The following is a 14351-nucleotide window of genomic DNA, read 5'->3' on the forward strand; positions in this document are numbered from 1 at the left end:
GCAAACATTATGGTATTGCCAATATGATATTTGTTTCTGTTACAGTTGGGGTGTTTTAGAAGGAATTTGCGATAAGCAGCTTATTCTGACATGTCTGTCTTTAATGAAGAGCATTTCCCATTTTGCTACCTGCCTTTTCAGACTGCAGTCACTTAGCTTGACTAAGACATTTACTGAGAACCTGGATAGAGGCAGGGATGGAAACTGGGTTGGGTGGGAGATGAAAAGGGTCTTCTGACAGACAGGCTGCTTGACCAACTTTTCCTTACGCATATCTCTAAGGCAAAATGTTATTTCTTGAAACTAAAAATAAGTTGGACAATATTTACACAGGGATTTCCAGATGTCCTGTTTCCATCTGTGGAGACATATACAAACATTCTCCCAAAGTCTAACTACATACACTGCATGTTCATACCCTGGTTCAGTTGTTCTGCATGAAGGAATTCACAAAAAGCTACCCCTAGCATATGATGATCTTGCCTGAACTTTCTGCTATACCATTGCATTCTAATAGCTGTAGTGGTCCAGAAATACCACTGCATAAGCCTGGGGGGTAGGAATGTACCTTGTAAAAGTTAGGAGAGAAAAAAATAGCCTAGAACTGGCACTTTACCAAACTGGACACTCTCCTGTGAGGTTTTTAAATTGTTTGGGACTGATTCTTGCCCTAATTGCACTTCTGTATACCAGGAATCAGCAGCATGACCTTCACTGAATCAAGATCAGAGTTGGCCCCTCCAGAAGAGCAGTCTGTCAGCTAGGAGTGATTCAAGGCTACTGCTCCAAGTGATTCACAGGCTGAAAGTTGCTGCCAGCCTCAGACCCTATTGGATTGCTCTAACTGAAATTTTTTTTATTCCCTCCTATCAGTAACAGAGCTTTTTGATTCTAATTTTTAAAACAATAAAGATGCTATTGTGAATATGATGCCTCAACTTTGTAGAAAGACAGACACTTTTCCCTAAAACAGACTTGACAAGTAAGTGACTGGAGAGCTGCTGATTTCAGCCCCTTGAAAATGCAACAAAAGTCAGGGGAAGAAAAAGGAGAGCAACGTGCACGTTCTCTCCAAACCTTTTTGCTATAGCTCTGCAGCGCTAGATAGCATTACAGAGGTATCTGAGAATGAAGTGCTAACCAGAGGCTTCCAGAGCCCCGAGCTAAGCACATAGCAGATGTTCTCAGTAGTTATTTTCCTCACACTAACTAAAAAAAAAACCACACTGAAAGTTGTGCCTTATGAGCTGTTGTACCTCTGCTGAGTCTGTCAGGTCCTCCACAAAATAAAAATTATTTAGGCAAAGGCTTAGACTAGATGCCTCTAAGGACACTTTTTAGCTTCTTTGGTCTGCAACCTGTAATAGCCCTATTAGAGATCCTGCTAAAAGGGTTATTCAAGGCTTGAAGCTGTGGTAAGTTAGACAATTCTACTAGAAAACTTTATAAATCATTCCAAAGAAATATTAACTTGGTGTCATTGCAGTAGAAGCAGAGAATGTTTGGGACTCTGCCTTCTGCAGGGAATTTATACACAATTCCATCTATCCATTACAATTCACTTGCATTTTAGGCAATTAAGACAAATCAACGTAAAGTACACAAAACATTTTCTAACAGTCTAATCTTAACATTCCTCTCTAAACAGCTGCCTTAACTCCAGACCTGCTCTTTAGAGAGATCCGAACAAAAGAAAGGCTCCAGAAATGTCTGGGCAAAAACCATTTCCCTCTCCTCATGTTGGATACAAGGAGCAGTAAAACCATAGATAACCACCTTGTTTAACAAAAACATTGCCAAAAAATGTTGCTGTTTTTCACATGCACTAATAAAATATCCTTTGTCTCTGAGGCACTGGTGCTATGCAGATTTTAGGTAATATAGACTGGCTGTCCACCTTGACTCTCACTGAACATTACCCTCTACTGCAGCAAATCCCACTGGCAGAACACATATTTACTGCTCAAATACCTGAAGGGAGCTGCCTCTGAAAAGAGATCAATATGTGGAGGGAATGGTAGGATCCTGCCCTTATATGTAAGGGCATTGCATCATATGAATTGTCTACAGAGACTTCCTTCAAGAAGAATTTAGGCATGAGAATTTGGTCTCCCCTTATTCCTCTTCTCCCATGAAAGAGGTGTTAGAGACTTATGTATGAAGCAAGTCAGCAAAGGGCCCTCTGACTCTAAGTGTCTCAGATTTAATATCACAGACTAAAGACTAAGAAGGTCATTCTGCTACCGACCAAGTGATTCAAGTCAAACAGGAAAGCACTTGTAAGCAACAGCACACTGCAATTCCCCTGATCTTGAGCAAGCACTTTCCGTGTTGGTTTACAAAATTCATCTTGCCAAATGCTCATGAGCTGACCTGGATAGAAAAGGAGCCCAACACCTGAATGAAGATGTTAATGTCCAAAATTAAATTACTTTATTATCCCAACACTGACCAGTGATTATTCCTCTGTGATAGAAAACCAGCAGAGGAGTCTGTTCTCATTTCATCCTAGCATGTAGGTTAGAAGGGCTCTCCAAATTTCAGTATTGGGAACAAGATGTCAGACCACCTAATGAATATAATTGCAATTTAGGTATTGATGAAAGACAAAAGTTTTAAAAAAATAAATCACAACATCCAAATCAAAACCACAACTTTTAAATATGTCAAATCTAAATCTATTCACTAAGTTTCACTTGCTCATTTTCTATAACCTGGAGCTCTTCCAAGAATCCCAAAGTGACTGGTATTAAGACAGCAGATAGGCTGATAACACATTTTGACTTCTGTTTTGTTTGCCTGTATCGGCTCTCGCTGTTGTGGCACATTAAATCAGGGTTCCACTATTTTCAGTAAATTACCCTTTTGATTTGCTATTGTTACCTCGTATACTTTCTGTTGACCTTTGTCTATCAAAGAGCACAACGATTTCTATTCTTATGAAGTATGGTTACACTTGTGTACCTCACACCTTTCAAGAAAAAAATGGCTCATCATATTATTTCACATTCTAAAAAAAGTCATTCCAGCATACCCTCCCCACGATGGTTGAATTCAATTTTGTGATTAAAAAAACATTCCAAGCACTTTTGATAATTTTAGTCTTGAAAAAAACAACTTGGGATAAATGGAGCAAAAAGGAAGGAGTGAGAGAAACAGGAATTCGTCCTGCTGCTCCAGTGCAAGCCACCAGAAGGTTTGTTAGCAGCCATGACCGAGCTTCTCAACACCAGTCTGTCTGGTTGCTGTGTTCCAGATCTACTTGCACTGCCCAGAAAAGAGCAACTTTTACATTGCACTCAGCGTAATGAAATACTGCTAATTCAGCAGGTCAGTTACCCTTAAAGCAGCAAATAAAAAGAAAAAAATCACCTCTATTTCTCTCAGCCTTCCCCCAAATTATCCAAACTATTTACATTTGTGTTTACAAAGCCAGACAGAGACCGTTTCTTTTGAGGGGAGATGGTTTACATTGATATGTCTTAGCCAAGATGAATTGGTCGGTGCAAAACAAGGTAGCCCTCTCAACCTCTTGGGCAACTGCTGATGTGCTCTAGCTGATCTGGTCCCAGAGGTCTGCATATGTTGATCAAACTGATGCTACGGATCAGACACACACCTCAAAGCTGCTCCTAAATCTCTACTGATACTTCAGGAGACTGATGCACAGAAACTGAAAAAACAGAAATACAGTTTTTGGCCCCTCGGTAAGGCCAAAGCACAGAGAGGGCCTGCAGAGAACAGAAATAGAGAGAGACAGATGCACCCGTCATTTACACGCGCTGAGCACTCCCCATTATGCAGGCAATTATTTCATCCATATAACGCACCATGTTAAGCTGCTGATTTGGGGACTGCACCACATCTGGCTGGTACATAGACACAGTTGGCATCCTGTAAATACATCTCTGCTGGATCTAAATGCCAGCTGAGAAAAGCAGGAGAAATCTTAATTTACCAAACCCCACAAAAATTGGATTTTGAGAGGGAGGGGGAAACAAAAGAATACACTTTTACACCTGCTTTCTTTTTGATTTCTCCCTCTTTATCTTTCCACTGTGGCTCACAGCCCACTAAGACAACAAAAAAAATGACAAAAAACAAACCAAATGCCTTAGCAGATAGCCAGGGAATGCTCTTGTTTTTATCAGTGCTTCATTGCAGGGTGGGTGAAGAGGGGAAAAAAAACCTACCAGGAGGTTGCCAAGACCAGGAGCGTCGCATGCATGGAACACAGCAGGCCTTGCAGTGCAATCAATCATCGCACACACCGCCTTCAGACGAAAGCTGCCGACAGCAGCTCCCCCCACGCGCCTGCCCTGCGAGCGATGCCTGCCCCTACGACCACTCGCCCAGAATACGGCTCCTGTCCCCCAGCCCCAGCAGGGCTGGAACACACAGACAAGTCAATAAATAGCGTCAGAAGTGGGATCAGTGGTGGACTGGACCACTATCGCACACGTCTTGTTCAACAGCAAAATGCAGCTGAGCCAGGAATCATGCAGAAAATTCAACAAAATTCATCACTTCTCACCTTTACCCAATTTCCTCTGAGTTTTTTTTCCAGACAATGCAAGTAAAAAGATGCTTCGTACAAAGCCCCAAGCACAGGCCCCTCCTCCCTTCTTTTATGGAGGAAGTATAAAACCTGAAAGCATATGAGGATCTGTTGTTACCAGCACCCTTTAAAAACATCCTTAGCTCTAAATGTCCTTGTTGGTGCCAAGAGCCCCCGCATGAAATGGGTCAGGTCCCCCACCACAGCAGGATCTGCACACCACGTGTATTACTGCAGCTGGGAGCAGGGAAGCAAGATGCTCTGAATTCCCGGGTGAGGCAGCCTTTTCCTATCTTGTAAGAACTGCAAAGACAGACTGTAGACAAAAAGGTGACTTTTCGTGGGGTATCTTTACAGTCTTGTCTCGCTGTTCATTCCCACTGCTTTTACCCTCTGGAAGCACTGTTGAGCCGGGCAACAGCTCCTGGCATATCCACACACACACACAGGTCTTCTTCCTGCACCAGAGCTCCCAAGACCTGATTTACAAATCCAAATGCGTGCAGCCCACCTCCCCTGCCACCCCATGTGCCTAAGGATCACAAGCATCCTCCAGCTTCCAGCCCCATCCATCACACCCTGACACAGAGCTATGGGCTTAGCAGTCACCTCGCAGCAGCGTGGCTGATAAAGCACAAGCCTCATCGAACACGACACGCTCCCCTGCGCCAACGCGGGCCCCACAGCACTGCCAGGGTTGAGAAGATGGGGTTTTTGTCAGGGAGCTGAAAAGACCAAAATACCAAAGTCAGAGGGCAGCCAAGGTGGGGAGGGGAAGGACGATCCCAGGCAGGGGACCCAGAGCTTAGCTGTTCATTCCAGGAGTTACATTTCATTATAGTTCATGAATAAACTGGTAAATCACACCAGGAATCACAGACAGCACAGAAGAAACATTCATCTCCAGCAGGGTATTTGCATTGCAATGACAACAACTTATTCCATTAGAAAAAAGCAAAATCAGCTCTCTTATCACGCAACTCGTTTTATACAGTACAAAACACAGAGAGCCCCAGTTTTACTGTGGGACCCACAATTTTGTAGGTAGGTTACGCATGTTAGCGCAGGAGGCCTTTTCAAGGGTTCTGTAGCAGAAAGTTTCAGAAGATAAAACCCACCACCACTCTGCACTGCATGTTATACCTCTTCTTTTAAAAGAAGAATTCTATTCATACCACCTCTGATTTATCAAAAAAAGCTGTTACAATATTCTTATCCAATCAACAAGCAGCATAAATCCTTAAACTAAAACTAATTTTTAAAAAGCTGCCGTAGCAAGCTATTTGAACTGATGAAAACATGACTGATAGCGCAACTGCAGAGCTATAGATAGAAGAGCATCCGCGATTTCTCGTAATTCTCTGACACTTGTCTGGTCTGTGATCTAAAACCTTCTGACGTCAATTGAGGTTCCCACCGCAGCCCTCCATCCAAACATTAAATCAAGAGCACATCAGTGAAGAGAATATTGTTACCTAGAATATGAAGCCTTATCTTGTAAAGACATTTTCCCCCCTTGATTTACTGCATTCAGGAAGGCTGTTTATGCATGACTTTAAATATCTGACTAGCCCCCCTGACTTTAAAGGGAATATTCAGTGTGTGAAGCTAGACACATGCTTTTGTGTTTGCAGGGATTTTTCTCCTTTGTTTTTTTTCAGTGGAAAATGCAATTATAACTTTAAGACCTTTCAGTATATGCACATGTAAGAGTCAACAGTGGTGTCTGCTGGATTTATTTCACAAGTGATTAAAACCTGAGCATTGATTTGTGCTTCTCCATTGTTGAGTTATGTTTTCAAACCTGTCTCATCAGCTTAGGATCATACATCTCCAGAAAGCCACTACTTCTGCTCTAAGAACTGTAGATGCTTCTGGAAAAGGGATTAGTCACTAGAGAGAACGCCCATGGCTCAAAGCTGAATTTAACGCACACTTCCTTTTTTAATATGCGATAAGCAAGAGTGACCGCGCAACATATGAGAGTTTGAACAACAGTCTTGTAAGACCAGGAACCTTGCACACAACTAAGTGCTATTCCCATGCAATTTGTTGGTCTCCCTGTGCTCTTCCCATCTCAACTATATACAATGTGCAGATTTCTACACCTCCCCAGCCGATTGTCTAGTCATTTTTTATTTTCTCATTGCTCTGTCCGGGCAGCATCAGCAATTGTTCCAAGTGCTGGTGTCTTTCCATAGAGTTAATCAGTGTAATTGGGATGTTTTATAGTGCTAGACAGGGTGCTTTGCCATATGGCATAGGAGCCGTGGGCTGCAGGAACGTGGCAGTGGAACACAAAGACATCAGAATACTGCAATCTGAAGAAAAAAATTTTCTCACTCCAGTAAAGCTGTTGCAGCTTTCACTGTATGGAAATGATCACAGAGGGTTAATTCCCTGAGGCCCATGGAAAAGGCCCCCCCCAGCTCCTCTCCTCCTGTACAGCAACAGAGACTAGTGGTAACATGTCCCGCAGGATCTTTGAGAGTGTTTTGGGATCCTTTGGGTTAAAACTTTAACTGATTACATCCTGCAACTACTGCAATGCAGTTACTTCTGGTGCTAAACCTAGAATTGGTTTAAACAGCTCACAGCAGAGCACAACTATCCAGGACAGAGACACAGCAACATTTTACAAGCCTAACTTTTTCTTTCCCGTCTCCCTCCTTCCCCATGAATCGGGATAAATAACAGCTTATTGCCCATTTCTTTCTCAGAGTGAAATCTCCTTTCTCACAGGTTCTCTAATTCCATATTTCACCAGGCTCACCGTACACAACTATTTTCCTATCCTGGCCCAAGATCCAGGTCTGCTCCATGCTTCTGTTGCATAAGATCTCAGCTGAATTAAGAAACCAACCAACCCCAAATTTCCTCCCCACCTCAGAGAATCAACTTTGCACATTCATCCCTGCAGCACACTCACATCCATGCTGCATGGACCGTAACCACCAGCAGTTGAGCATGACCACATGGATGGCAATCAGCACATCCGTAACACTCGCTCTTTCTACTCTGCACCATGGCATGCCAAAAATAAAGAATGGGAGCTCTCTTCTCCCCACACCCCTCCACTATTCTCTTATCCTGACCACCTCTACTGCTGTAGGCCAGGAATTCAGACAATGTGACAAAAAAACATGCAGGCAATGAGTTTCATCCTTTTTAATTGAATTGCATATCAATATTGATTGTGCTATTCATTTTGATAGTAAATATAATCATTAAAAAAGTCTGCTTGCAGTGTCTGCCAAGCCTTCCCAGGCCAGCATCTGGCAGCATTTTCCTCAAGATAACACGCTGATGTGCAGTCAGAAATAACAGTCTGGGTACAGAGTTTAGGGCTGTCCCTTTTCCTTTTCACCAGGAAAAAGTCTCTCGTCTGTCCTTCCTCCCTCCGGCTGCTGAGGACAAGATGGAGACAGCATCAGCAGAGGCCGAGTGCAGGCTGGGCTCTGCTGCTGAGCTCCAGTCCCTGCTCAGGGGCCTCTGTGCCCAAGAGGCACCATCTCAGGGACCAGGGAGATGGTTCAGGAAACCCAGGCAAGCAGAGCGGAGGAGACTCACCATGGATAACGCTAATCATGGATGACATGATGTGTTTCTGCACCCAACTGTCTGATGTTCTCTTTGTGACCACACCTCTCAGAGCCTGCCGGGGTCAATAAAACTAAGCTGATAAATTCTCCTGTGTCCTCAAGACCCCACACTGCTCTACAGAGGCCTGGCTTTGAAGGTAGTGCAGGAAACACACTGGTCACCTCAGCCTCTCTCAATGATCTCACTACTCCGAACACATCCCTGCCAAGCTTTCTGGCTTGTACTGCATTTCAAAAACAAACCAACCACTTGAGAAACCTTTGCCGAGCAGCACTGAGCCAGGGTAAGTGACCAGGTATCTTCTACTTCCCCAACCTGCAGCTCACCCAACCAGAAGAATAAACTCAGTGCTGTTCTCTTGAGCCACTGGTGTTACACCAGTTTACCTTCACAGGGACCTGAGCCTTCCACACATCGCAAAGATATTTCCTCTGCAAACACTTGTTTTGCAACAGTTTGTTTCTGCTGCCAGACATTATTTTTTGCTCTCAGAATTAATGATTAACAATTAAATTATTTGACAGGGGAATAGAGGCCCTGTGCTAATTAAATTCCTTCATCTCTCTTCTTTGCAAAAAAAAAAAATTGATATTTCTCAGTATCAGCATTCAACCAGAACAGGGCAGTTTGTGATGCTGGACTTAATTAGATGGACAACCATAGGCACAGCCAAAAAAAGCATGAAAATGTTGTACAAGGGCCATGCAAATGGGAGGAGGAAACAGCCAGCCGGGGAGCTGGGAACCAAGCAAGTTGACACATCCAGACTGCAGAAGAGCCACTTTCTAAACCAAATAACTTTTTATAAGAATATATCATCTGTTTAGCCAAAACAAAATAATGCAGACAGGGCAAACAGTGCCTGTACATGCTGGCAAAAACCACTAACAGGCGTCCTGCAAAGCCTGACTGCTCCATTTTAAGCAATGCAATTCTTAGGTATCCTGAGCAGGATATATATACCTGGGCTGTTCACCTCCACCAGCTTCCACCTTCACATTCTTGCTGGTGGGCTGGACCTCATAGGGACTTGGCGGTGTTGCTTACATGCCAGTGTTAATACCACAGAAGATTATGCTAGTTCATCGACCCTTTGAAGAGATGCTTTCCATTGTTGTTGCTGTGATGATTGCCTAATGGCACTTTCTCAGCCAGATCCACTAGGGATTACACCAGCGTAAATAAGATAAGCCGCTGTCTGGCTGCTATTGAAATGCAGCAAGACACTCTCGGCTCAGACAACACTCTTGCACCGATGCAAACTACATCTCTGGTGTTTTTGTTACCTGTTTTTGTTTATTTGGAGAGTAAAAGTTCTCTCTGAACAACAACACACCATAAATTTCCAATTCTCCTCTATCATCAATAATTTTCAAATCAATTAGCAATTTCCCTCCCCTTGTCTCTGCTGAGCCAGGAGACAAACAGTCCTCCAGGACTTTCAAGAGTGCCTTTGTAAGAACTAAAGAGTGGAGAAAATTCTAGAAAGGCCCCAAGGCAGCGCACAGCACTGGCCAAGGCAGACTTGGAAGAGAGCAGCAGCTGATAGCTTTTTTGGGTGCTGCCTGAGCTAAACTGCCATAGCAAAGCTCAACTGTCACAACCAGAGTGACCATTTCAGGGTTGTTAGATGCAGTCCATCCCTCCAAAGCATGGTGGGGTGGGCCAGCCTCTCTGTAGCTCCCAGTGCTGTTTTCTACCATTACTTCTGAGCTAGAGAGTAGACACATCTGCCTGCTGCTGGAAAGGCTTTGCTATTCCCGCATCCCCTGCTCCCTCGCCTGTTCTTGTCAAGTCTAGAAGGGAAGTTGTTACCAGATAGTTTTAGGGGAACACATAGTGACAAAACCAGAAGAAACTCAGAGCTCATCATTCCTGGGTCACCTGGGTAACAGCACACAGCAGCCAAACAGAGCTTCTAAAACACACACCAGGAAGCATGAAACCACATTTGACAGTTTCAGCACATACCCAAATGTGCTCACAGAAACTCATAGGGATGGTCATGAAGTTGCAGAAAGCAGTAGGGCTGTGAGAAGATGGTCCTCTCTCAGACGGTTGTGGGAATCATTTGTCTTAGATATATCATAGAATTGTTTAGGTTGGAAAAGATCTTTAAGATCATCAAGTCCAACTGTTAACCTAGCACTGCCAAGTCCACCACTAAACCATGTCCCTAAGCACCACATCTATGCCTCTCAAATACCTGCAGGGATGGTGACACAACCACTTCCCTGGGCAGCCTGCTGCTTGACAACCCTTTCAGTGGAGAAATTTTTCCTAATATCTAATCTAAACTTCCCTGGCACAACTTGAGGATGTTTACTATTGTCCTATCACTAGTTACTTGGGAGAAGAGACCGACACCCACCTTGCTACAACCTCCTTTCAGGTAGTTGTAGAGAGCAACAAGGTCTCACCTGAGACAAGGCTCCTTCCATGGAGGAGCAAGCCCATGAAGTTAATTTACTTGCAATTTGAAGCAGAAAGAATCAGAAAATGGCATCCAAGAAATACCAGCAGGCTCACTCATTGGAAGTGAACATATTCAGCACGGGCTTCCGCAACATATTTACTGAAAGCTGAACACTGATTTCTGTGCCTTTTCAGCTCATTTTTTAAAAAAATTAACACCAGGGGAACTGTAGTCTCTAATTATCTTTTCGCACTTAAAGCTTATTAGATGTGTATTACCTCTTCCCCTCTGCCCCAGCCCCCTACTTTTCCACTCCCATATACTTCCTACAGTCTACAGTTAATGAGAAGAAATCAGCATATTGCACTATCTGGCATCTTGCTGCTGAAGTGGCAGGAATCTTTGGTTACCGAGTCATTTGCTGCTTAATTGAAATCTTTTCTCTAGACTCATTGCCATGCAGACGCTCTATTGGAATGCAGTAGTGGAGACTAGTATTGACTGTCCTCCCACTCCCAGCTTTCTTCCTCCAAGTTTGCAAATCAATTGCATCTGTTGTTTTCCTTCTAAAAGAAAAAAAAAAAACAACCCCATCACCTATTCTCCAACCCCATTTAACCCCTGAAACACACTGGTTTGGCTTTGCATGGTTTCTTAGAGTAGAGATGGGGACAAGACAAGAAATGGCACCTGGCTATAGCAAAATCTAGATCCACACCCTGTCAGATCACTTCCAAGCATGAGTGTGCATCAGCCAGTTCAGATAAGGTCCAGTGTGGAAGTGGATTGTGAATATATAAAGGGTGAATGAAATCCTAGTTTTAGACTCTCACTGGAAGTGATCTGGAATTCATCTCCCTTCTTCATTGCAGAAATTAAACAATTTTTAACAGTTAAAAACAGGCTAGTAATTAGAGTGCCAATACAGTGGCAGCTTGCAAAAGAAGCCAGATTGCAGTTACGAGTTTGCAGGATTGAAGACCAAGACTCATCAAGCTATCACTCCTAACACTAGAGGAGAGAGTCAGTGCAATACAGGTTACCACAAAATCCCAATTTGGAAATCATGGCACTCAAGACTTTTTGAATCCCATAAGTTTAAGTCACATGGAACCTGATGGTTCAAAATGCTCTTGTCAAGGCCTTGTCTAGATAACATTTGTGTCTTTGGAGTCTCAGCTCAAACTTGCATTGTATGAACAGGTCTTTCAAGGCTGGGTCACATTAATGCTGTACGTACTGACTGTCCTTAAATTCTTCCCAATAGATCTTGTGTCAGTATTTTAGTACTACTCTTCTGAAAGACGGTGGGTACTTAAAAAAATTCCAAAGTTTTGCAAAGGGTTAAGCAATGAGCCCCTCTTCCTCCTAAGCAGCTTGCTTTGGCTTATTATACATTTGCATTGCAATACTGCCCATAGGCTTTAACCAGCCTCAGGCATCTGACATCGCAGGCAGAGACAGCTCTTGCACATTGCATGTCACCAATGGGGTTTTGGGGTTTTTTTTGCTAATCTAGACAATTTTACACTACACTTTCAGCCTGGGAGCAGATCTGTGTTCAAGTAGAAGCCAAACAACCATAGGGAAGGAACTGAATAATATCTATTCCTATCTTAGAAATCAAACTTTCCTGCAAAGTTGAAAATGAGCACCTAGTACCAGGGGACACTTGTTCCCACATAGATGGCAACAACAGAGACTTCCTAAGCTCAAAACATCACCCTGCAGATCTTGTGGACTCCCACAGAGTCAGAAGGCACATCACCAGCCTTAGAGTAAAAATACTGTAGAAGATCTGTAGAAGATGAAAAATCTCTCTCCTCCAGAGACCATACAGGTCCCAAAAATATTTCATTTCCTTTCACCCTCAGCCCAACATGAGTTTCACTTCAGGATCATACTCCAGACACCTCCCAGTCCAGAAACCATGTTGCTGTATTGAACGCAGATGCCTGCATTGCAGGTACCAACAGCAAATGCTGGATTGACCAGCAAGTGGGAAGTAAAGATACATCTATCCTCTACAGTCCCAAAGGCTCTGCAGGAGTTATGCAATCACATGACACTCATTTAAGCCTGGAATTCCAGATTGCTCTGATCCTACCTGCCTTTTGGAAAATTAGACTGTCAGAGTACTAAATATGTTCCTTGCTATTTGCCATGTAATTAAGCAGTAATTGCTGCCCAAGGCTAATCTCAGAGTGTATTTTTCCTGCGGAGCTCAGTGCCAGAGTTCACATTTGTATAATTTAGTGGTATGCCAAGGAACTATACCTAAACTCACAAAAGGATTTTCTCCACTCATCATCTCTCATTCTACTTCGGTGGCAGCTGGGATTTTGTATTCAGAGATGTTTGGGCTGGGCAAACAAATTAGCAGAGACTAGCCTCATTAGGAACTCACACAGGTACCCAAGCTCCCTCACAGCAGAACAGAGATGCTGACTCCTCTGTTTCTGGACCCCAAATCCTCCCCAGTATGGGATATATACCAAAACCTCCTCTTTCTACTCACACAGCCTGGCAGCCTCCAAAGAAGCTGAAGCAGCAGCACGATCTGCCCCCAAACCCATGTCTCCTTCCGATTTCTTGGATAAATTGATGGGGCGAACTTCAGGATACGATGCCAGGATCAGGCCAAATTTTAAAGGTATGCAAAACCTCTGCTTTTGTGTCTTTGTTTCATTTTGGGACTGAAAACTGCATGCGATCCTCATTAATGCCTCCCTAATTGTATATGGAATATGAACAATCTTTATGTTCATATGAAATATGTATTATAATGGGAGATTTGGCACCCAGATGCCTTGTAGATGTCTGAAAAGGTATCTGATTTCCACTCAGAATGGAAACAACCTTCTAATACCTTTACATGCAGGAAGCACTTCAATATCAAGATATAGAGGGATCAGGGATCCTGCCAAACCAAGTAGTGACTGGCAGGGACCTGAACATCAGATTAGGATAAAAACTTCAACTTTCCTTTCCCCTTAAGTCACTGCCCACAGTACTTTCTAATAGTGGGTAACGCTCCCCTCTTAAACCCACTGAAGTCAAGAGGAGTCTCTCCCATCAGCTCCCGAGGAATTCAGTGAGATGCCAGGGGCAGCTCTGACCCATCGCTGTCCCCCCATAGCAGAGGGGCTCTCAAGCTAGTGCCCAACACAGCCCCATCGCAACAGCTTTATCTCACACCTGATTTCCCCAGTTCACCCTATGCTCACTGGCAGCCAAGCAACACTGAAGCAGGCCTTGGAAGAGGCCACAGAACATCTTTCTTTCCTCCTCAAAACAACTCAAACAAGGCGAGGGGGGAGTTTGTCGGATTTGTTTTCTTTTTAACTGAGCTCACTTCCCCAGAGCTATTTGCCCTTGACTCATACCCAGAGATAAAGCAGGACCTGCCCCCTCTCAGCCACTTTCTCAGCCCCCTCTTCAAAGCTGGTTTCATTTGCTTCTGTTGTTTCCTACCACCAATTCCGCTTTGCCCCAAGAGCCCCTGGCAATGCTAACACAGGGCTCCCAGGACCCATTAATCATGGTGACAGCACCTGCCGTCCAGCTTCAAGCAATAAGCTCTATGCTGGGCTTTTAAACACAAAGGTGGGTGGGAAGCTTATGTCCTAGTAATCAATTAGGCAACAGAAAACACTGCTGTTTTTATCCAAATCAGAGAGAGTTAAAAAAACACCCTGTAAACCTGCCTACCACTAAATTATGCACACACAAAAGAAATTAAACTTTAATATTTAATGAAATGTATACATTATC

The 14351-nt window shown here is 43.6% G+C and overlaps 1 protein-coding gene across 1 annotated transcript in view; it reads left to right on the plus strand.

The window, feature by feature from the left end:
- GLRA1 (glycine receptor, alpha 1) overlaps positions 1 to 14351 on the plus strand; it is a 39218-nt gene that overhangs the window by 2511 nt on the left and 22356 nt on the right. The window contains exon 2 of the mRNA XM_010296261.1: positions 13100 to 13230. Coding sequence (XP_010294563.1) covers positions 13100 to 13230 — 131 coding nt within the window. The remainder of the gene's footprint in view (positions 1 to 13099; positions 13231 to 14351) is intronic.

The sequence above is a fragment of the Phaethon lepturus genome, unplaced genomic scaffold (assembly GCF_000687285.1).
Source record: "Phaethon lepturus isolate BGI_N335 unplaced genomic scaffold, ASM68728v1 scaffold13131, whole genome shotgun sequence".
Taxonomy (NCBI): domain Eukaryota; kingdom Metazoa; phylum Chordata; class Aves; order Phaethontiformes; family Phaethontidae; genus Phaethon; species Phaethon lepturus.